The sequence below is a fragment of the Megascapheus bottae genome, chromosome 10 (genome assembly GCF_031878675.1).
Source record: "Megascapheus bottae isolate mThoBot1 chromosome 10, mThoBot2.hap1, whole genome shotgun sequence".
NCBI classification, from domain to species: domain Eukaryota; kingdom Metazoa; phylum Chordata; class Mammalia; order Rodentia; family Geomyidae; genus Megascapheus; species Megascapheus bottae.
Genome location: NC_143518.1, coordinates 38054866 through 38079215, shown reverse-complemented (window position 1 = coordinate 38079215; position 24350 = coordinate 38054866). Strand labels below are relative to the sequence as shown.

Sequence of the window (24350 nt, the reverse complement as noted above, 5' to 3'; positions counted from 1 at the left end):
ACTTCTGGCTTTTTCAATGTATGTGGTACCAAGGAATTGAACCCAGGTCTTTGTGCATGCTAGGCAAGCACTCTACACTAGGCAAAACTCCCGGCCCCTCACCTCTATCTTTTCCCAGTTTAGGCAGACTGGACTTGCTGAGATAATATGGGGAGCTTCCCTCCCTCTCACCCCCACCATCTGGTGGGTCCTGTGGGCTAGTGGAAAAGGCTTGTTGGAGTTGAGAGATCTTGGCTGGCTCTGCCAATTCACTAGTTGTGCGACCTTAGTTACCTATTAGCTGCATAACAGGTATATAATAGCTGTATAATAGATGTTAAACATGAAATGTATAAATAATGGGTTCACAGTAGTGACTCAATAAAGCTGCTATTTGCAGGTGACCTTGGATAAGCCATTTCACTTCATCATTCTTCATCTGTAAAATGAGGAAAAAATTGGGTGACCTATGATCATTCTTTGCTCTAAAATTCTTACTCTAGACAACAGGAAAATGGTAGCTGCTGTCAGATGTTGAACTGTGTCCTTCCCTTCCTCGCTGAACCCCAAGCTACATATGAGAAAGTGACAGTGTTTCTTACTTCATGAGAACACAGGAAACGTCTTACTGGCAAGGGGTCCTCGGAAATTCTTTCATTAAATAAAGTTAGTCACAGGTACCTTATGTCTGTAGTCCTACTCAGGAGGCTATGATCCAGAGGATCAAGGTTTGAAACCAGCCCATGCAGAAAGGTCCACTAGACTCCATCTTTAAAATAATCAACAAAAAGCTGGGCTGGAAGTGTGACTCAAGTGGCAGAGCACCAGCCAATCAGGCAAGGCCAGCAGGTGTGCGGTCTTGAGTTCAAACCCTGGTACTAACAATAAATAAAATAAACTTTCTCATTAAGCTATTTCATGGTTGTCCAGATGAGGAAACAGGCTCCAAGATGGGGAGGGATTATCTGAGGTCAGTCATGAGTGTCTATGATGGGGTTGGTTCCTAGTACTCCTGCTTCTCTTGTGAGAACCACCTCCTCACTTGTCTGACAGCTTCCTCTCTTTCCACTGCATGGCTCCTTCTACTACTCTTACCTGGTTCCCACTCATTTTCTTCAGGCAGAGGACAAAAGGCCTAGTACATGAGGTAGGCAGAAATCAAGCCACCTGGCTCCCCCTGGTATTGGGGCTATGTGTGAGTGAGCAGATACCAGCTGAGTCTGGACGATGTGGGAGGGTGAAGGAGATCTGGCAAACCTTGGCAGTAGAGTTATTATCTGTATTGCCTTTTAGGGAGGAGCCTCCATTTGGGTACCCAATCTCCAGGGCGGATGTGAGATCAAGTGCCTACTTTTTCCTCTCCTCCCACAGATCTGCACACAACTCCTAAGATGAGAGATCACAACCTCCACAGGGTGGTTTTCTAGTAAGAGCGGAGGAGTGGTGTCTGCCACTCGTCCTCTCAGATTACATCAAGTTAAAAGGGTTCAGTCCTAAAGCCAACTATTCCAGCTAAGTCTCTGTCTATAGATTTTAAAAGCTTTTACATTGTCCAACACCACTGCTCAAGGGAGGTCATATTCTCACTCCAAGGAAGCTGATCTCTTCAGAGAGGAATTATCTGGTTTTGGCTTCTTTTCAGGGTGCCAATGGCATTTACTGCTTTCACAATGCTTCTCTTGTCATTTGTGGGCTCCTGGGTTACTCTCCTAGTCTCTTATCCCTAACAAGAACCGGGGCACAAAGTTCTGCAAGGAAAGGTAAAGACAGGACTCTGTCTAGACTCTAGAGGAAAAAATGCTGTACCTGCAGTTGTGAAGTTCATTCTGTCCTCTAAATCAGAGCCGTCCTCCTATAGGTTAGCTATATTTCTGGAAGAGACTACAGATGGAAAACAGCAAGTTCCCTCCTTCAGAAATAACTGTCAACCCTACCGGACAAGATGATATGCATCAAATTAGCTCCCTTTCCCTTCATCATACCTGTTCCCAACCCAGAGACCCTGATCTACTGCCCTGATCTTCTTGAGCATTTTCAGGTTCCTATAAAGAACAGGATGCACCGAAGCAAACTATCTTCCTTGCCCTCTGACCTGGCCAGTCCTGAGTTGTCCAAGCCGAAGCCCCTCAAAGAGGGATGCAAGCTGAAGGAAGACCACTCCATTTGGAGCCTCCCGTTGTCTCCATGTCCTTTTCATCTTCCTGGGGCCCAGAGGCAAAGGAAAGGTTAAACCGGTCGGGCAGGGAAGCTGGGGGAAACTTGGTGGCAGGAACAAAGCCGGTGTTTGTTGGGTTTCCCTCCTGCCTGGGAGGCATGCATGCCGGACCATGGCATTCTTGGGTTGGACAGAGTCAGCTTACAGTGGCTTCTCCCAAGTGCTGCTACAGCCAAAGCCTTTCTGTAGGCACACACTTCTGGACTGTCTCAAACCACAGAAGCATTCAAAATAATGTAGCCAGGTAAGGTGGTAGGGTTCGATTTGTTGGTACCACATACACAGAAAAAGCCGGAAGTGGTGCTGTGGTTCAAGTGGTCAAGTGCTAGCCTTGAGAAAAACCCAAAGACAGTGCTCAGGCCCTGACTGGCAAAAATAAAAGGGGGGGGGGGGGCACAGAGCGTGGCCTTCTGATCTGTTTATTGACCATTCTTGAAAAGTTAGTTCTCAGGGGCCAAGAGTTTGGTCTAGTGGTAAAGTACTTGCCTAGCATGCACAAGCCCTGGGTTCAATTCCTTGGTACCATATATACAGAAAAAGCTGGAAGTAGTGCCATGGCTCAAGTGATAAGAGTGTTAACCTTGAGCTGAAAAGCTCAGGGACAGTGACCAGGTCCACAGTTCAAGCCTCACTATGGACAAACAAAACAAAACAAAACAAACAAAAACAACTAGCTCTCAGGCATGATTCCAACCCATTTTCTTTATTGTTGGTTATAGGACTGGGCGTTGTTCCAGAGCTTTTCAGCTCAAGGTTACCATTCTACCCCACAGGACCACTTCCAGGTTTTCTGGTGGTTATTTTGGGGGCCGGGAGTTTGGCCTAGTGGTAGAGTGCTTGCCTAGCATGCATGAAGACCCGGGTTCCATTCCTCGGTACCACATACATAGAAAAAAACCAGAAATGGTGCTGAGGCTCAAGTGGTAGAGCTCTAACCTTGAGAAAGTCCAAGGACAGTGCTCAGGCCCTGAGCTTAAGCCCATGACTGGCAAAATAAAGTCTTATTTTGGACTTCAGTGCTGGGCTGGCTTTGACCAGAGATCCTCAGATCTCAGCCTCCTGAGTAGCTAGGATTATAGGCATGGACCACCACGCCTGGCTCTCTTCTAACTCATTTTCTTTTTTCTTTTGGTGTATCATGAGGCTTGAACTGGGCCTGGGAACTGTCCCTGAGCACTTCAGCTCAAGGCCACCACCCTACCCCTGAGCCTGAGTGTTATCCTTGAGTTTTTTAGCACTGTCCTTGGACTTTCTCAAGGCTGGCACTCTGCCACTTGAGCCTCAGCACCACTTCTGGCTTTTTCTATATATGTGGTACCAAGGAATCGAACCCCGGTCTTCGTGCATGCTAGGCAAGCACTTTAACCACTAGGCCAAATTCCCGGCCCTGCAAACAATCTTCTACAGTGGAGAATGGAGAACACTCATAGGCAAGGAAGGTTAGGGGATTATGTGGTGACAGCAAATAATACTTAGACCTGGAGAAGGATGGCAACAAAAGGCTTAAAAAGAGACAAGTATCTCCATGAGAGTAGAACCACAATTCTAAGGCAAGAAGACCAGAATTTAGATCAATTGCCCTGGGGCCAGGGAACTCATGGCCAGAGCTTCTGCAACTATCTTGGTTTACTCAGCTGATGGGAATACAGACAAGTCAGTGTGGCATTTGTTTTTATTAGAAAACCCCATTTGGTAAGCACTTCCCTAACCCAAAACAGAGACTGGGTAGCCTCATAAAGTCCCACAGCTTTCATCTTCCACCCTCTTCTTAGAGGAAAGGGCAAGGATAGAAGTGATGTCAGGCAGTCTCTGAAGGGTCCCTTTCTGGACCCCTGGAGTTCACATTGCCAGCAATATACCAACAGCACCTTAGAGGGGCCCTCTAGGCCCAAGGTTGTGGCTGAAGGCATTCCTGTTTTGTATGGCTTTGCAATGGAACCAAGGAGGCTCTCATGGACTCCTGGGCATGATCCTTCACTCTGAGAGCAGGGCAGGATCCAGGACAAGGTAGCTGTGGGCTAAAAGCTAAGAGATCACATCTGAGATAACTTTTGTAGTCTGGAAAGCACCTGGTTTCTTGGGAGAGGAAGGCAGCAGAAGCCCACTCAGTTCTTCTTGGTTTTGGGAGTATCGTATTTCCTCTTGCTCGAGTACCACAAGAGCAGGGGGATGCCGATGGAGGGCAGGGTCATAACCCCAAAGGCTGCCCAGTCCAGCTGTGGAGGGAAACCAAGAACTTAGAAGTTTGGGTGAAAATACAGGAGACAATAAGGAAGGAATAGGTCTAATAACAAAGGGAGCAGTACAGACCAAATCTAAAACAGAACTCTGGCCAAAAAAGTTCTCTTAACGCTCCTGACCAATCAATCTCAATCTACCAACCTTTCCTTCTCCCTCCCTCCCCCTTTTTTTTTTTTGGTGCCTTGAGCTTTCTCTTTTTGGGGGCTTGAATGAAACTCAAGAGCATAGGCCTTGAGTTCTTTTGCCCAAGGCTAGCACTCTACCACTAGGCCAAACTCCCAGTCTCACTCTACCACTCTTGAGCCACAGCACCACTTCAGTTTTTTGGGGTTAACTGGAGAGAAGAACCTCATAGATTTTCCAGTGTTGGCTGGCTTTGAACCCTGATCCTCAGATCTTAGCCTCCTGAGTAGCTAGGATTACACACATGAGCCACCCACCCCCAGGACAAATCATTCTCTTTTAGACTAAACTACAACAAAGTTTCCATCTGCCTTTCCAAATGCTCTATGAATCTCATCAGATACTCCTTTGAACCTTAAAATAACTAAGTGTCAGGTTGGGAGTGTAGCCTAATGGTAAAGTGCTTGCCTAGCATGAACAAAGCCCTGGGTTTCATTCCTCAGTACTACATACACAGAAAAAGCTCAAGGACACTGCTTAGGCCCTGAGTTCAAGCCCCAGGACTGGCAAAAAAGAAAAGAAAAAATAACTGTCAGTAGCTCACATCTGTAATCTCAGCTACTCAAGAGGCTGAGATTTAAGGACTGAGGTTTAAAACCAGCTTAGCAAACAAATCCCAAGACACCTATTTTCAACTAGCCAGTTACTAGCCAGAACTGGCCATGTGGCTCAAATGTTAACAGTTCTAGTTTTTGTTTTTCTTTTTGCCAGTCCTGGGGCTTTCTCAAGGTTAGTGCTCTAACACTTGAGCCACAGCACCATTTCCGGCTTTTTCTATGTATGTGGTACTAAGGAATCAAATCCAGGTCTTAGTGTATGCTAGGCAAGCACTCTATCACGAGGCCAAACACCCGGCCCAAATGTTCTAGTTTTGAGGAAGCCAAGAGCTAGTGGCTTGTCTGTAATCCTAGATATTCAGGAGCTTGAAATTTGAGGATTATGATTTAAAGTCAGCTTGGGCAGAAAAGCCCATGAGATTCTTAGTCCAATTAACCACCCCAAAACCAGAAGTGGAGCTGTGGCTCAAAGTGTTAAGAGAGCTACCCTTGAGCAAAAAAGCTCAGGGATAGCACCTAGGCCCTGAGTTCAAGTCTCATAATTGAGGAGAAAAAAAGGTACTCTCTTTTTTTTTTGTTTTTTTTTTTTTGCTAGTCCTGGCCCTTGAACTCAGGGCCTGGGCACTGTCCTTGGATACTTTGCTCAAGGCCAGTGCTCTGCCACTTGAGCCACAGCACCACTTCTGGCTTTTTCTGTGTATGTGGAACCTAGGGCTTTGTGCATGCTAGGCAAGCACTCTACCACTAAGCCAAACACCCAGCCCCGAAAAAAAAAAGGTATTCTTATATCAAATGAATGAAAGTAGAGAATGCTAGAAAGCTTACAAAATGAGGGGAGAATCTCCTATCAAACTCTCGCTGAGCCAGGATTCCTCCCTGTCCAGGTGCACTGGTAGAGCCAATCTGAAAAGAAGAAATAGGCATTAAGGTAAGCATCCAAGTCACCTCATCTGGGAGGGTAGTCCTAAACTACCTAGCTTTAAACATTAGATTCTTAGTTTCCAGAGCCCCTAGACTGTTTCCAGATGAGGAAGGGCCTGGGAATGGAGCTCAGTAGCAGAGTGCTTATCTAGTAGGTGTGAAGCCTTGGGTTCAATCCTCAGCAATCAAAAAATAAAGACAAGTACGTTGGGAAGAAAAATAAATTAGGGGGGCCGGGAGTTTGGCCTAGTGGTTAAAGTGCTTGCCTAGCATGAATGAAGACCCGGGTTCGATTCCTCGGTACCACATACATAGAAAAAAGCCGGAAGTGGTGGTGCTGAGGCTCAAGTGGTAGAGCTCTAGCCTTGAGAAAGTCCAAGGACAGTGCTCAGGCCCTGAGCTCAAGCCCAGGACTGGGGAAAAAAAAAAGAAAGTCCAAGGACAGTGCTCAAGCCCTGAGCTCAAGCCCAGGACTGGCAAAAAAAAAAAAAAAAAAAAAAAAAAAAAGAAAATACTCTTCTTCTACTTCAGAGGGCTGACTTGAGGCTCAAATGAAGTGAGAAAGGTTCTGCAGTCTAAAGCCCTACCTAAATTTACATTTCTGGGCAGGGGGAGGAGGAGCAGTTGGGCCTGGTCAACATTCCTTTGTTTTGAAGAGGAGGTTAAGAGTTTGGAGCACATTGCAAATAACCTTATTCTGCAGCTACAGCTAAGACTTTAATTTTGTGTCTATTAACCTGTTGAATACCAGGTATAACCAAATCCTAAAGTTAGTTGAAAGTAGAAATGATGAAACATCTGAAAATAGGCTAGAATTTTATTTTCATTTTATTTTACATTTTTGTGGGTCTGGGTACTGTCCCTGAGCTCTTCAGCTCAAGGTGATTGCACTACCCCTGGGCCTAGGCATAGTCCCTGAGCTCAAGGCTACTGCCCTACCCTAGAGCCAAGTCCCACTTCCCATTTTCTAGAGGTTAATTGGAGATAAGCGTCTCAGGTCCTTTTGTGCTGGCTGGCTTTGAACCTTGATCTTCAGATCTCAGTCTCTGGAGTAGCTAGGATTACAGGCTTGAGCCAGCTGCCTGGCTTAGAATTAGCTTATTTATTTAGCCAGTCTCAAGGCTTTAATTCAGAGCCTTAGCATTGTCCTTTTAAATTCTTTTTGCTCAAGACTAGCACTCTATCATTGAGCCACAGCACCACTTCTGGCTTTTTTGTTGTTGTTTATGTGGTGCTGAGGAATAGAATGCAGGGCTTCATGTTTGCTAGGTAAGCACTCAACCCCTAAGCCACATTCCCAGCCCATGGCTAGAATTATGAGGATACAATTTCATGTAGTTCATGAAAAAATTCAGGAACTTAGCCAGGCGCACAGTGGCTCATACCTGTACTTCTAGCTACTCAGTAGGCTGAAATCTGTGGATTGTGGTTCAAAGCCAGCCTGGGCACTAAAGAATGTGAGGCTCTTATGTCCAATTAACCACTAGAAAACCAGAAGTGGCGCAGTGGCTCAAGGGGTAGGGTGGTATAGTCTTGAACTGAAGAGCTCAGAGACAGCACCCAGGCCCAGAGTTCACATCCCATGGCTGACAAAAAAAAATTCAGAAACTACATTAAGTGTTAGAGAATTTTGTTTTGTTTTTGTGCTGGTCCTGGGCTTGAATTCAGGGCCTGGGCACTGACCCTGAGTTTTTGTGCTCAGAGCTGGTTGCTCTGTGGCTATTATTAACATTTTCTGTAAGAGTTTTTTGTTGTGCTGGTCCTGAGGCTTGAAATGAAAGCCTGGGGTACTCTCCCTGAGCTATATATCTGCTCAAGTCTAGCACTCTAGCACTTGAACCACAGCGCCACTTCTGGTTTTCCAGTGGTTAATTGCAGATAAGAGTCTCACAGACTTTTAGTGCCCGGGCTGGCTTTGGACTGTGATCCTCAGATCTCAGCCTCCTGAGTAGCTAAGATTACAGGCATTAGCCACCACGCCTGACTTCTACAAGTTTTTAAAAGAAGGCAAATCCAAGTCCCATTCAGCTCTGGATTTGAGCAACTCACCACAACAGGTCCGTCCTCCTGTGCCAGGTAAGTAATTGTTGCAGAAGTGAAGTTGAAATAGCCAGCCTTGAGAGGGCGCAGGACCACAGTGTGGGAGACATTGCTAGCACTGGTCCAAGGGTTAAGGAAGGGAAAAACATGACGAAGCTAAGGTGGTCATGACATGCAATTTGTAGACCAAATGCCCCACTCACAAAGTATTTGCCAACATATGTGGTCACTTTGTGCCTATACTACCTATATGAAACCAAACCAAACCAACATACAAAATCCAGGTGCCAGTGGCTCATGCTTATAATCCTAGCTATTCAAGAGGCTGAGATCTAAGGATCACGGCTCAAAATCAGCCCGGGCAAAACAGAAAAGTCCTCATGAGACGCGCGCGCGTGCGTGTGTGTGTGTGTGTGTGGGCTTGAACTCTGGGCCCAGGTGCTGTCCCTGAGCTCTTCAGCTCAAGACTAGTGCTCTACTACTTGAGCAAGTGCCACTTCTGGCTTTTTCTGTGTACGAAGTATGGAGGAATAGAACCCAGAACTTAAGATATGGTAGGCAATCACTACTGCTAGGCCATGCTCCCCTCATGAGATTCAAATCTCCAACTAACCCTCAAACTGGAAGTGGCACTGTGGCTCAGAGTGGTAGAGTACTAGCGTTGAGCAAAAGAGCTCAGGGTCAGCCCTTAGTTCAAGCCCTAAGACAGACAAAAACAAACAAAAACAAGAGATTTCTTCAAAGGCTAAAGTATGTGGTATAGTTTGCTGAAATTTAAGGAATTCTGATGATCTACTCAGAATCAAGATTGTTCTGTCTGAGCTGGCCTCAAACCTCCATTCACTGCCTCAGCCTTCTAACTGGCTAGCAGTACTAACCACTCTAATAGGAGTAGCTCACGGTGAGCACAAGCACTTTGACTTTTTCTTTGAAGATACAGTTCATTATCTTCTTTAAGTCTTACTTCAAACTCTCTATCCTCCTGCCTCGATCTCCCAATAAGCTGGAATTATAGGGGCCCCACCATGTGTGATTTAAAGGAATTTCTTGAAAATATAAAACTCAGAACTCACTCATACACAATGAACACCTACACTTACCAGAAAATCTAAATATGCTTTAATTTTACGAGAGGAAAATGAGAAGTTGTACTTTTGGCAGCACATATACTAATGCTGGAAAGTTAGAGGTAACATTAAGATGACCCTTATGCAAGTATGACAATACGTCTGTGAAGCTTTCTACTTTAAAAAAAACAACAACGGGGCTGGGAGTTTGGCCTAGTGGTTAAAGTGCTTGCCTAGCATGCATGAAGACCCGGGTTTGATTCCTCGGTACCACATACATAGATAAAAGCCAAAAGTGGTGCTGAGGCTCAAGTGGTAGAGCTCTAGCCTTGAGAAAGTCCAAGGACAGTGCTCAGGCCCTAAGCTCAAGCCCAGGACTGGCAAAAAAAAAAAAAAAAAAAAAACCAACAACGGCAAAAAAAACGCAAGATGCTGAGATATAAAGATTGCTGAGATATGAACATCATGGTTCAAAGCCAGTCTAGGCAGGAAAGTCTATGAATGAGACTCTTGTCTTCAATAAACTACTCAGAAAAGGCATAATTGCTGGGCGCGGTAGACACCTGAAATCCTAGCTACTCAGAAAGCTGAGATCTGAGGATCAATGTTCAAAGCCAACCTGGGCACAAAGGACCTGAGATTCTTATCTCCAATTAAACGGCAAGTAGGGTTTGGCTTAAGGGTAGGGTGGTAGCCTTGAGCTGAAGAGCTCAGGGATAGTGCCCAGACTGAGTTCAAGCCCCATGACCCACCAAAAAAAAAAAAAAAAGAAGAAGAAGAAGAAAAGAAAAGGTCATAAGTGGCACTGTGACTAAGTGATAGAGCACTATTCTTCAGCACTGAGAGGATTAAGTACAGAGCCCAGACCCTGAGTTCAAGCCCCAGGACCTGCAAACAAACAAAACAACAAGCATCTAATTTAATACTTTGAAGATAAATGATAAATCGTGTGGGGGGGGGTAGGGTCAGTGAATAAAAGGCTTATTTAAGCAGCCATTAAAAATAAAAGGCTTATTTAAGCAGCCATTCAATCATTCATGTTAGCATCCCACTAATTTTTTTTTTCCTTTTTTTTCTTTTTTTGGCCATCCTGGGGCTTGAACTCAGGGACTGAGCATTATCCTTGGGCTTTCTTTTTTTTTTTTTTTTTTTTGGCCAGTCCTGGGCTTGAGCTCAGGGCCTGAGCACTGTCCTTGGACTTTCTCAAGGCTAGAGCTCTACCACTTGAGCCTCAGCACCACTTCCGGCTTTTTGCTATATGTGGCACCGAGGAATTAAACCCGGGTCTTCATGCATGCTAGGCAAGCACTTTAACCACTAGGCCAAATTCCTGGCCCCTCCTTGGGCTCTCTTAAGGCTAGAGCTCTACTACTTGAGCCATAGCACCACTTCTGGCTTTTTCTATGTATGTGGTACTAAGGAATCCGATCCGAGTCTTCCTATGTACTAGGCAATCACTCTACCACTGGGCCAAACTCCCAGCTCTCTAAATTTCGTTTAAAAGTATTTTGAGACTGGAATGCAGCTTAGTTGTGTAGTACTTACCTAGTAGGACAAGGTCATGGGTTTGATCAGTACCACATGCATGCATGGAGACCTGGGTTTGATTCCACATACACAGAAAAAGCCAGAAGTGGTGCTATGGCTCAAGTAGTAGGGCTCTACCCTTGAGAAAGCCTAAGGACAGCACTCAAGGCCGAGTTCAAACCACAACACTAGCAAAAAAAAAAAAAAAAAAAGTGGTACCATGGACTAAACTCAGACCTTGAACTCGCTAAGGAAGAAATCTACCACTTGAACCATGCTCCCAAGCCTACAGACATCTTTAGAAGTATCCATACACCCTTCCAATATAGTTTCACAGCCTTTTAACTCAAAATAATGCTCACACAACTTATACCACTCTGACCCTAACCAGATACATGATAGAATAGTCATATAAGACCAGCCTGGTAGAATTTCCCTTGCTGTTTTAGAGGCAATATTCCTGTTCCCCTTCCCCACCCAACCTTGATTACCCACAGCCAAGAGGATACGGAGCAATCCGGTCCCATTTAACATTGAGCATACCAGAGACAATGCCAAAGTCTTCTGGAGGAAAGGAATCATCAGATAATTCCACATCTAATGCAGCACTAGAAAACAGAGGAAACACACCAGATCAAATCAAATCTGCTTGGTTCTACTAAAAAGCCAGAACTCAGAAAGTCACCTAGCACACTTGGTATGCTGTACAGAAAACCCAGGTCAAGGTCTAGATTCCATTGCTCAGGATTTTTTGTTTGTTTGTTTTACCAGTCCTGGGGCTTGAACTCAGGGCGTGGGTACTGTCCCTGAGCTTCTCTTGCTCAAGACAAGCACTCTACCACTTGAGCCACAGCATTCTTCTAGCCTTTTCTGTATATGTGGTACTGAGGAATCAAACCCAGGACTTCATGAATGCTAGGCAAATAATCTACCACTAAGCCACATTCGCAGCCCTCCATTACTCAGAAGCTGCAAAATACTCAAGCACCTAAAAGGGAATGGGTGCAAACCCATTCTTGCCTCAAATTTTCTGTTATGGAACAGTAGAGAGGGAGCAAGATGAATATGGTAGAAAAAATTTAAAGGGAGTAAAATGAAAAAAACAAAAACAAAAACACCCAAGCTAACAAAAGAAGGAAGCTGGAAGCTCAGAACGCCTGTTTCACAAGTCTTGCTTCTTCTCCACTGTGAATCTCTTCAAGCTCAAAAAAATGTTAGACCGTTTCTTGTAGATAGGTAACCCCTCACTTCCAAAAGCAGGTCTGGCAGTATATTAATTTACTCATGACCTCAGATACTGGAGGTCTCTTAAAGAGAAATCACTATCCGCCCCCCCAAGATATATTATGCCCCTTGGAGAATTCAGAATCCCAAGGTCCAATTTGGAACCCCATGACTCTCCTACCTTGAGCCAACGTTGTAAATGTTGTACTGTAAGGTCAGGTCTCGCCCTTCCACCGCATATCTGTTTAGCAGCGATTTGGAAGCCAAAAGCCTGGCTCCTTCCTCGGCTTGAGTGACAGTTAATAGAGCCAACACCACAAATACCAGTAGCCTCATCTTTGGAGGAAAAAAAAAAAAAAACACCAAAAACCCAGCATTCAACCCAGGTTGGCAAACATCCTTTACGTCTATCAAAGCTGTTTCACTCCCCTCAGAGCAGCAGTCCCTTCCACAGGGTCGTGCAGAAGCTGCCAGCTCTCCCCCATTCTCCAGACTCTCCTACATCTCCGTCAGACACCATGCCAGACACCAGTGGTGTCCTCGGTCCTATTCGTGCCAGGAACCCGGGTGCCCTCCCAAATGACGGAGTCTTCTCGGAGGGCGCTGTCTTTGGGGTACATGACTTCTGCCCATCTCTCATCTGCAGCAGTCTCCAGCTTTCCCTCCACCGAGGTCCTCCACGGCTGCAGCCTTTCTGCAGCTCCTCCTCCTCTAATCCATTTCCAGGATCCCAAGCGTCCTCTCCCTCCACCTCGAACCCCATTCCTGTCCCGGGCTGGGGGGGGGGGGGAGGCGCTCAACCCGCTCGCCCCTCCCGGACCCTGGTCCAGGGTACCCGTCCTCCCGCCAGCCGCCCTCTCCCCTCCTCATGCTGACCCCCCAGCCGCTGACTGACGTGTGAACACGAGTTCTTTCACCGCTCCTGCAGAGACCCTCCAGGTCCCGGGACTTACCGTGCGCACCCCAAAAGCTTTCTAAAAGAGCCACACGACCGGAAGAGAACGTCAGCACCCAAAGGACCGGAAATAAATTCTGGCCGGAAACCCTGGTGCTTCACGGTACCCAATGTCTTCTGGGAGTTGTAGTTCTTGGGCAAACCTCCTCTTGCCCATTGTGGCGCTCACCGTCCTAGAGAATGTAAGCAGTCCGCAAACAGGATGGACTTTGCCACGCTTTCCCTACTCCCCACCTTACCCCACCCCACCCCCTCGTCCTGGAGCTTGAACTGGGGACGTGGGCACTGTCCCTTAGCTTCTTTTGCTCAAAGCTAGTGCTCCACCACTTTGAGCCATAGTGCCACTTTCAGGGTTCTGGTGATTAAATGGAGATAAGAGTCTTACGGACTTTCCTGTCTGGGTTAGCTTTGAACTGCCATCCTAAGATCTCAGGAGCCTGAGTAGCTAGGATTACAGGCATGCACTACCAGAACCCAGCTTAAATATATACATTTCTTAACGATTTGCACATCATGCTATTCTATTTCATGTACCAGAGTTTGTAGCTCCCAAGAACCAGGACAGTCTCCTTCAGGAGCACAATATATTCCCAGTATATAAGATGAGTACAGAATTGCTTTCTAATATGCAGTAAATATTCAGTGCCCTTTGTGACTTTCAAAAACAAAACCTAGTCAGGCACCAGTGGCTCACACCTGTAATCCTAGCTGCTCAGGAGGCTGAGATCTGAGGATCCTGGTTCAAAGCCATCTTGGGGAAGTGGTGCTGTGGTTCTGCATGGCGGAATGTTTTCCTTAAGCTGAAGAGCACAGGGACAGTGACCAGGCCCAGAGTTCAAGCCCCACAACAGACACAACACAACAAAACAAAAACATCGATGAAAGAAAACCTTGGGGCCGGGAGTTACACCTAGTGGTAGAGTGCTTGCCTACCATGCATGAAGATCCTGGTTCGATTCCTCAGTACCACACACATAGAAAAAGCCAGAAGTGGTGGTTCTGTGACTTAAGTGGTAGAGCTTTAGCCTTAAGAAAGCCCAAGAAGAATGCTTAGGCCTTAAGTGCAAGCCAAGACTGGAAAAAAAAAAAAAAAAAAAAAAAAAGGGAAGGAAGGAAGAAAAGCCATCTTGAGAGGAAAGTCTGAGATTCTTATTTCCATTTAACTACAAAAAAGCTGGAAATGGAACTTAAAAGGCAAGAATATTAGTCTTGAGTGTCCAACCCCAGGCCTTGAGTTTACATACCAATAGCAGCACAATAAAAACAGAAAGTCTAGACTCTTATCAAGGATCATATATTACAGCATTACATTTCTCAATAACTGTTTAACTCAAATGAGCTTTTCCTAGGGAATGTGGAGAGAAATGCTGAAAAGACAGGTCCTTGTTTTTTTGAGAGGAAGAGAGGGGAAAGGGTACTGAGAAGCTCAGTTAAAACTAGGGTGTTTGGCCTAGTGGTGGAGTGCTTGCCTAGCATGCAAGAAGACCTGGGTTTGATTCCTTCTGTACCACATACATAGAAAAAGCCAGAAGTGGTGCTGTGGCTCAAGTGGTAGAGCTCGAGCCTTGAGAAAGCCCAAGGACAGTGCTCAGCCCTGAGTTCAAGGCCCAGGACTGGCAAAAAAAAAAAAGTCAAAAAACAACACAGGGTCTTAAGGCGCCATGGCTCACGGCTATAATCCTAGGTACTCAGGAGGCTAAGATCTATGGATCATGGTTCAAAGCCATCTGGGGCTCTAAAGACTGAGAGACTCTTATCTCCAATTAACCACTAGAAAACAGTAAGTGGGGCTGTGGTTCAAGGGGTAGGGCAGTAGTGTTGAACTAAAGAGATCAGAGACAGTGTTCAGGCCCAGAGTTTAAGTCCCACAACCGACAAAAAGAAAGGAAGGAATAAAGAGAAGAAAAGAAAAGAAAAACCTATCCTAGCTACTCAGGAGGCTGAGATCTGAGGATCAAAGTTCAAAGCCAGCCCGGGTACAATAGGACCTGAGACTCGTATGTGCAGTTAACCTCTAGAAAATGGGAAGTGGGACTTGGTTAAGGGTCGAGCAGTAGCCTTGAGCTGAAGAGCTCAGGAACAGTGCCCAGACCCAGTTCAAGCCCCATGACCCACCAAAAAAACAAAAACGAAAACAAACAAAAAACCCCTCAGGGTCTTGAAGCACACCCTGAAGGTCTCTTCTAAATTCTTGGATCCCTTGAAAATCTGATACATCTGGCTGCCTCGGGTTGCTGGTAGACTATTTTCTGCTACTTGAAAAATGTCTTCCCAGCACATGTGGATTCCAAAGTGGATTCTGGAATCTACCCTTGCCAAGTCTTAATGTTTGGTGTTTACATTCATTTTCAGAATGTAACCATAGTCTCCCCTTTTCCCTGAAGAAGAGGGATGTTCTGAGGTTGCAATGAAAGAGATGTGTGTGTGTGTGTGTGCGTGCGCGCATGTGCGCCCATACACATGCACATGTGTGCATGTGTGCAGGCCCTCTTCTTCATAGGACCCCTCCTTGAACCCAAGGCTCTGGGACCCCACCCTCCAGTTGTTATAACAACCACTTCTGTGAGGACATTGGGGCCTACAGAATTGTGAGTATATGGTGAAGAAGGGAGAGGACACGCCAGGGTCTCATTGCATTAGTAACCATAGAGCTTCATGATAATGAAGAAGAAAGAGAATAGGTCTTTTTCCTCTGTCACAGTAAGCAGGAAGGCTATGGAATAGAGCTGGGAACTCTACCTGGTGTAAACTGCTCCACTTGGAACTGATCTGTCGTTCTTCTTTCCCCCAGGGGACCAAAGAAGCTTGTGGGGAGTCAGGGACAGACAATCTCCCCTTTAATGGCTTAGCTGTTTCCCTGACATCCATCTGCAGCTTTCCTGATGAATTAGGCTACCAAGGGAGCCAGGAACCATCCAGTGTGAGTGCCCTGTCCCATATTCCTCGGCCTCTGAGGTCTTACACCCCTTGCTAAGACATCTGTAGTGTGTGTGTGTGTGTGTGTGTGTGTGTGTGTGTGTGTGTGTGTGTGTGTACATTGTACACCCTTCTTAACTACTTTTTCACACAAAGTTGACACTCTACCACATGAGCTACTTCTCCACTTCCAGCTTTTTGCTGACTACTTGGAGCTAAGAGTCTCTTGGATTTCTTTGCCTGGGCTGACTTCAAACCTCTGTCGAACCAGGAGTGTGGCCTAGTGGTAGAGTGTTCACCCAGCATGCACAAAGCCCTGGATTGTTTTCCATGGTACCACATACACAGAAAAAGCTGAAAGTGGTACTGTGGCTCAAGTGGCAGAGCGCTAGCCTTGAGCAAAAATTGTCCAAGAACAGTGCCCAGGCCCTGAGTTCAAGCCCCAGGACTGGAAAAGAAGAAAAACCAAAACAAAACAAAAAAACCACCATAAAAACCCTCATCCTCAGCTATCAGCCTCCTGAGTACCTAGTATTATAGATGTGAACCACTGGTAGCCAGTCCTACGTTCCGTTCAATTTACATCTTTCCTAAATGTGGTTTAAATGGACTCCTCCCAGGAAAAATACCAACAGTAATAGTAACTACAGCTTACATTTATTGAGTACTTACAACATACTATTTTATAAGAATTTATACTTCAGCCAGATGTGGTGGCTCACCCCTGTAAGCCTAGCTACTCAGGAGGCTGAGATCTGAGAATCATAGTTCAAAGCCAGCCCAGGCACTAAAGCATGTGAGACTCTCTTTTTTTTTTTTGCCAGTCCTGGGCTTGAGCTCAGGGCCTGAGCTCTGTCCTTGGACTTTCTCAAGGCTAGAGCTCTACCACTTGAGCCTCAGCACCACTTGCGGCTTTTTTCTATGTATGTGGTACCGAGGAATCGAACCCGGGTCTTCATGCATGCTAGGCAAGCACTTAACCACTAGGCCAAACTCCCGGTCGCATGTGAGACTCTTTTCTCCAATTAACCACTAGAAAACTGGAAGTGGTGCTGTGGCTCAAGGGGAAGGGTGGTAGCCTTGAGCTGAAGAGCTCAGAGACAGCGCCCAGACCCAGAGTCCAAGCCCCATGACTGACAAAAAAAAAAAAAGGATTTATACTTCATTTAAACCTCATAATAACTACACAATGTGGATACTATTATTGCCCTCTTCTCATATGAAGAAACTGAGGCACAGGCAAGTTAAATATCTCTTCCTTTCTCCAAGATCACTTAAGCAGAAGGCACAAAGTGTAACTCAGTTTATTGGACTCCAGGGGGCATACACAGGACTGCCTCCCTGTTAGCTGCCCCATTCTTAACCAGTCTTGCTTCTTGACAATTGATCCTCTCAATAAATGATTCATGAACTTATCATTTGTTTGATCATACAGAGGAGGTTTAAATGTTAGCCCTGGTTTTTGTTTTGTTATTGAAAGTAATTATACAATAAATTGTGCATACAGACACTATGCAGTTTGATAAGCTTTAATATAGGTATATGCTCATGGAACCATCACTACAATGTAGATTATAAGCACATTTATCAGCTTCAAATATGGACAAACAAGATTTATAGAACAGATAAATAAGAAAGTGAATGTCTTCCAAAACAAGTTTTTATTTCAACAAAACATTTCACATCAGAATCCTTGCAAAAGGCAAGCTCTCCTCTGATGCATTCAGAATACATCTGAACTGTGAATCTTTTGCAGGTAATGTTCTGCAACTTCTCTTTAGTAATCATATTTTTTCATTTTTATTTTTTCTTGTCAGTTGTGGGGGTTGAACTCAACTCAGGGCCTAGGCTCTGGTCCCTGCTGTTGTGTGTATGTGTGTATGTGTGTATGTGTGTGTGTGCACGTGTGCAACGTGCGTGTTTTGCTTAAGGGGAGCATTCTACCACTCTGAGCCACAGCATCATTTTCAGTTTCTTTGCCCAGGCTGGCTTTGAACTGCAATCCTCAGATCTGAGCCATCTGAGTAGCTAGAATTACAGGCACAAGCAAATAATAATACATTTTAAGACTATTTATTTACAGATAGCTTTTTGCTATGTATCTAAGGTTGGTCTTGATACTCATGATTCAGCTTACAGAGTTCCAGGATTATAGGTGTTCAGGACCAAGACCAGCTTCTAGCAATGTGTGTGTGTGTGTGTGTGTGTGTGTGTGTGTGTGTGTGTGTGTGCGCGCATGTGTGTATGCACATGTGTGCCATTCCTGAGGCTTGAACTCAGGGCCTGGGCACTATTCCTGATTTTTTTTTGCTCAAGGCTAGTACTCTACTATTTGAGCTACAGCTCTACTTCTGGCCTTTTTGGTGCTTTGGGCTGGTTTCAACCTGCAATCTTCAGATCTCAGCTTCTGAGTTGCTATGAATACAGGTGTGAGCCACCAGAACCTAGAAGCTTCTAGTAAGTTTAAATGAGTTTCTCTTCTATACGCCCACAGTCATCATCTGATATGCCCATTTTGTGCACACATAGATGGTTGCTTGGTTTATATTTGTCCTCTTATCTCAGCTTTCTGCCTCACTAACCATCACACACAAAGTCCCATAAGTAATAGGACTGGTGAGTGGAGAATATACATGACGCTTGCTCTTGGATTCCCCAAGGAAGAAGATTCTGATTCTGCTGTGTCCAAGAAGCCAAAGCGAAAGAAGGCTACTGTTGTCCGGGTAAGGAAAAATGAAGTACGAGAGGAAGACAAGGAAGATGAGGAGGATGACGCTAAGATTCCCCCTTATACGTCAAAGTCTCCTAGGCTGAAACGGAGGCAATTTCCAAATTTGAGGACCTGCCAAATGCCACCCACAAAACACATGACTGTCCTGGAAGGAAACTTAAGCTCATCCTCTGATGAGTCCAAGTTGTCCTGCTGGAGTTTGGCCATGGTTTGTCAAAGCCTATGTAGCTGCTGCTACAAGTTGCAGAAGTCCATGGAGGACAGCAAAATATCAGGCTCAGGACAAAGGACGAATCTGAATAAGACTGAGTAAATGGATGGTTCCATTAATGCATTATGGTCCAGAGCTCTTCAGGGAATTCCAAGAAAAGGTCTAGATAGGAACCAGAAGGTAGAGTGTAAGCCTTCAGCTTGTAAATAAAGCAAACTTTATTTTTGTGAATGGTGTGCATGAGTCTGAGGATACCAGGTGTTTCTCTTCCTTACTATGGAAATATGTGGGCCGGGAGTTTGGCCTAGTGGTTAAAGTGCTTGCCTAGCATGTGTGAAGACCCGGGTTCGATTCCTTGGTACCACATACATACAAAAAAGCTGGAAGTGGTGCTGAGGCTCAAGTGGTAGAGTTCTAGCCTTGAGAAAGTCCAAGGACAATGCTCAGGCCCTGAGCTCAAGCCCAGGACTGGCAAAAAAAAAAAAAAATGGAAATATGTATTCCGCCTCTCTAAACCTTCTCCCCATTTGTCTCTGTGAATGTACTGCTTTCTTTTTTTCTTCTTCTTTTTAATGCCAGTTTAGAGCTCGAACTCAGGATCTGGGCATTGTTCCTTAGTTCCTTTTTTTGCTCAAGGTAGGAACCCTACCACTCCACTTTCACTAGTTGCTGGCCAATTTGAAATAAGAGTGGCTAGATGTGGTGGCTCACACCTGTAATCCTACTACTCAAGGGGCTGAGATCTGAGGATCAAGGTTCAAAGCCAGCCTGGGCACTAAAGAACGTGACTCTTATCTCCAATTAATCACTAGAAACTGGGAAGTGGGGTTGTGGCTCAGGGGTAGGGCAGTAGCCTTGCGCTAAAGAGCTCCAGGACAGAGCCCAGGCCCAGAGTTCAAGCCCCATGACCTACCGAAAAAAAAAAAGAGGAAAGAAAGAAAGAAAGACGACTGAAACTTTCCTGCCTGGGCTGGCTGGCTGTGAACCATGATCTTCAGTCTTAAGCTCCTGAGTAGTTAGGATTACAGGTGTGTGTGCCACTGGTACCCAGCTTTATACACATTTTTCTTGTTCTCCATTCTTTGTTCTTTTGTTTGAATACTGACTTAATAGGATTTTCCCTAAGTTGAATCTTCTGGTTAGAAGCGGTTTTGTTTGGAAGTATCACTTTGATTTTTGGAAACATTCTTGATACAGGTGGCTCACACCTGTAATCTTAGCTACTCACAAGGATGAGATCTGAGGATTGAGATTTGATGCCATCAGGGGTAGAAAAGTCAAGTCCATGACACTGTTTTTTGTTTTTTTCCTTTTCTGTTTTTGTGGGTCAAGGGGCTTGAACTCAGCCTGGGAGCTCTCCCTGAGCTCTTCAGCTCCAGGCTACCAATCTACCCTTGAGCCAAGCCCCACTTCTCATTTTCTACAGGTTAATTGGACATAAGAGTCTCAGGTCCTTTTGTGCCAGGGCTAGCTTTGAACTTTGATTGTCAAATCACAGCCTCCAGTGTAGCTAGGATTATAGGCATGAGCTACATGCTGGGCTAAGTCTATGACACTCTTATCTCCAATTAGCCACCAGAAAGAAAGCCAGAAGTGATACTGTAGCTCAAACTGGTAGAGCACTAGTCGAGTGAAAAAGCTCAAGGACAGCAGGCACCCAGGCTCTGAGTTTAAGCCCCATGACCAATCTTAAAAAAAAAAAAAAAAGCCAGGAGTGAAGGCTCTCGCCACACATAAAAAAGGCCCACTTGTGTCATCTCTCTTCATTTTCCATCCTCGTTGTTGTTGAACAGTTCTTCAACTGTTCAATCTGCTGTTAAACCCATCTGTTGACATCTCAGTTTTTATTATATTTTTTTGCAGCTAAAATACTCATTTGACGTTTTTTTAAACCTGTCCTGGAGCCTGAACTCAATGCCCGTGCACTGGCCTTAAGCTTCTTTCGCTCAAAGCTAGTGTTGTACCACTTGCACCACTGCTCCACTTTGGTTTTTTGCTGGTTAATTGGATATGAGTCTCATAGACTTTCTTGCCTAGTCTGGCTTTGAACCACAATGCTCAGATATTAGCCCCCAAGTAGCTAGGATTAATCATGTAAGCCCATGTTCTTTAGCTCATAAACCTTCAAAGTGCCCAAACAGCCTCTCAGCTACCTTCTTTTTTTTTTTTTTGCCAGTCCTGGGCTTGAGCTTAGGGCCTGAGCACTGTCCTTGGACTTTCTCAAGGCTAGAGCTCTACCACTTGAGCCTCAGCACCACTTCTGGCTTTTTTCTATATATGTGGTACCAAGGAATCGAACCCTGGTCTTCGTGCATGCTAGGCAAGCACTTTAACCACTAGGCCAAACTCCCGGCCCTCTCAGCTACCTTCTGATTAAATTGTCCAAGTAAAAAGATTTTGACTTTTTTCCCCAGCCATTTTTTTCTTGCCCTTGATGATTTTTAACTTCCTTTCTTCTTGAACTCAGGGCTTGGGTGCTGTCCCTGAGCTCTTCAGCTCAAGGTTAGCATTCAATAACTTGAGTCACAGCACCACTTCCGCTTTTCTGGTGGCTAATTAGAGATAAGAGTCTCATGGACTGGCTTTGAACTTCGATCCTCAGACAGCCTGCTGAGTAACTAGGATTACAGGAGTGAGCCACCAGCACCCAGCTTCCAAATTAATTTTTTTTTTTTTTGGCCCATCTTGGGCTTGAGCTCAGGGCCTGAGCACTGTCCTTGGACTTTCTCAAGGCAGAGCCTCAGCACCACTTTCGGGTTTTTTTGTGGTACTGAGGAATTGAACCCGGTCTTTGTACATGCTAGGCAAGCTTCCTACCACTAGGCCAGACTCCCAGCCCCAAATTAATTTTTTATGTATTATGTGTTACCAAGAAATTGAACCAAGGGCCTCATGCACACTCTATCATTAAGCTACATTCCTAGTTTTCTTAAATTTTACCCAGCTTTTAGAATTTCTAGTGAGAGTACTAAAATAACTAGTCTACAATTCCTATGCATGGTTCATTGCTGTAACACAGTAACTTAACTGTATACAAGATACTATTCTCATATCTGAAGACTTTTCTTCTTTTTGGTCAGTGGTGGGACTTGAACTCTGGGCCTTGGTGCTGTTCCTGAGCTCTTCAGCTCAAGGCTACCACCCTACCCCTTGAGTTACAGCACCACTTCCAGTTTTCTAGTGGTTAATTGGAGATAAGAGTCTCACATGTTTTAGTGCCTGAGCTGGCTTTGAACCGAGATCCTCAGATCTCAGCCTCCTGAGTAGCTACCACTCACAGATATGAGCCACTGCTCGGCTTCTCTGCAGAGTTCTTGAAGTTCACATACTTGGCAGTAGATCCAGTTTGTTTTGCTTTTCTCCCTGGGCCAGAGGGTAGTCTTACCTAGGCCAGAGGGTAGAAGAAATGCTCCAAACATCTTCCCAATATTTTTATGCACTCCTATTGCTGACTTATGGCCTAGCAACGGGCACAGGATGAGTGTGGTCTTACTATTCCTTAAGTCCCAAGATCAGTTATGGCTTTACCCTGCCCCGCCCCTCTTTTTTTTCCTTTCAGTTGTGGTGGTTGAACTCTGGGCCCCGGATATTGTCCATGAGCTCTTCAACTCAAGGCTAGCACTCTTAACACTTTGAGCCATAGTGCCATTTGTTTCCTGGTGGATAAATGGAGTCTCGGGACTTTTGTGCCTGGGCTGGCATGTAACTGCAATCCTCAGACCTGTTATTACAGGTGTGAGCCACCAGTGCCCAGCTCCCCCCCCTTTTTTTTTTTTGGCCAGTCCTGAGGCTTGAACGCAGGGTCTGAACTCTGTCCTTGGATATTCTCCACTTGAGTCATAGCACCACTTCTGGCTTTTTCTATGTATGTGGTACTGAGAAATCGAACCCTGGTCGTAGGTTAGGCAAGCCCTCTATCACTAGGCTAAACTCCCTGTTTTATTTTTTTTTTTTTTTGCCAGTTATGGGGCTTGAACTCAGGGCCTGAGCACTGTCCTTGGACTTTTCTCAAGGCTAGACCTTTACCACTTGAGCCACAGCACCACTTCCAGCTTTTTTCCATGTATGTGGTACCGAGGAATCGAACTTGGGTCTTCGTGCACCTAGACAAGCAGTCTAAAACTCTCAGCCCCTGTTGTTTTTTTTTTGGACACATGGTAACAACCCAGCATTAAATGCTAGCTCTCCCCAACCCTCACCCCACTCGTTTCCCCTTTTTTTTTGTGTCAGTATTGAGGGTTTCATGTTCTGTTTTTCACTCGAGACTGTAGCTCTACCACTTGAGCCATAATCTCCAGGTTTTTTTTTGTTTGTTTCCTCCCAGTCCTAGGGCTTGAACTCAGGGCCTGAGCCTCGGCTTTCTCAAGACTAGAGCTCTACCACTTGAGCCATAGCACCACTTCGGCTTTTTCTATGTATATGGTTCTGTGGAATCAAACCTAGGTCTCTGTGTATGCCAGGCAAGCACTGTACCACTTGGCCAAACTCCCAGCCCCACATTAGCTTTTTGCTTGTTATTTAAGAGAAATCTCTTGCAAAGGTCTGCCCAGGCTAGCCTTGAACTATGATTAGCCTCCTGAGTAGGATTACAGATGTGAGCCACTAGCAAGTTGCTTAGATCTAAGTTTATGTCCTGTAAAATCAAGACATTATCTTCAGCCTATGTCTTGTTGCAAAAAAACTACCATACACTCTCACAACAAAGACCACGCCATTTATTTACAAAGGCCAGTGTGGGAGTTAGAGGAGGGAGGAGGGGAGGGAAAGGCAGACATCTTCTCTGCACTGCTTGAAAGCTATTCCCACTTATGGGTGTTATTCTGCTCCTCCTGGCTCTATATTTTCAGCCATGGGGTCCTTCAAGCAGCTGGGCCCCACAGATGGGAGGGAGGTAACAGAGCCTCCTGTGTTCCATCAGGGCAATATACCATTCCAGATCAAAGGCATCACTGCCACCCACCTCTCCTTCCTCAAATACAACTTTCAGCCTAGAAAGAAACTGAAAAAACAAATCTCAAGGGTTGGCTCTGGAGGAGAAACTTCCCTCTATTTCCCTAAAGAAGTGATGGTGTAAGGGTTCCAGTCATAGCTGCAATAGCTTCAGAAGGGCTATCCACATTGCCTTGCAGTTTACTCAGAAACAATAGGTTCTGGGCTCATAGAAAAAAATGTGACTGCATGTTGAAGGAAGGAAGCCTATATTAACCCCCCCCCTTTTTTGTGCTGGTCCTGGATCTTGAACTCAGGGCCTGAGTGCTGTCCCTGAGCTTTTGTGCTCAAGAGTAGTGCTCTACTACTTGAGCCACAGCTCCTCTTCTGGCTTTTTGGTGAGGTAAGAGTCTCATGGACTTTCCTGTCTAGGTGAGCTTTGAACTGCTATCCTCAGATCTCAGCCTCCTTAGTAGTTAGGATTATAGGTATGAACCATTGACACCTGACAAGTCTCTTTCTTCAATTAGAATTCCATCAGTATTTCTAGTCCTCTCTACCAGGTCTGAGCCAGAAAGAGCTATTAGTGGTTCCACATACACGGTCATCCCAGTTTCCATGGTTTGTGCTCAGATTGGCTCCCCCATTCCCTTT

General features: G+C 45.3%; 1 protein-coding gene and 1 long non-coding RNA gene across 2 annotated transcripts; one reads left to right on the top strand and one right to left on the bottom strand.

The window, feature by feature from the left end:
* Positions 1–3973: 3973 nt before the first annotated feature.
* Positions 3974–12996, bottom strand: Ssr2 (signal sequence receptor subunit 2). The gene is made up of 6 exons (XM_090340772.1): positions 12908–12996; positions 12136–12290; positions 11240–11338; positions 8146–8254; positions 6001–6078; positions 3974–4410 (listed from the first exon to the last, which is right to left on the bottom strand). Exons 2-6 carry the CDS (start codon positions 12288–12290, stop codon positions 4300–4302), a joined length of 552 nt encoding a protein of 183 aa, XP_090196898.1. The 5' UTR covers positions 12908–12996; the 3' UTR covers positions 3974–4299.
* Positions 12997–15522: 2526 nt separating this feature from the next.
* On the top strand, positions 15523–18945 carry LOC150058135 (uncharacterized). Its single transcript, XR_016536797.1, has 3 exons — positions 15523–15609; positions 15701–15829; positions 18486–18945. It is a non-coding gene; the product is annotated as an uncharacterized LOC150058135 (long non-coding RNA).
* Positions 18946–24350: the final 5405 nt, after the last annotated feature.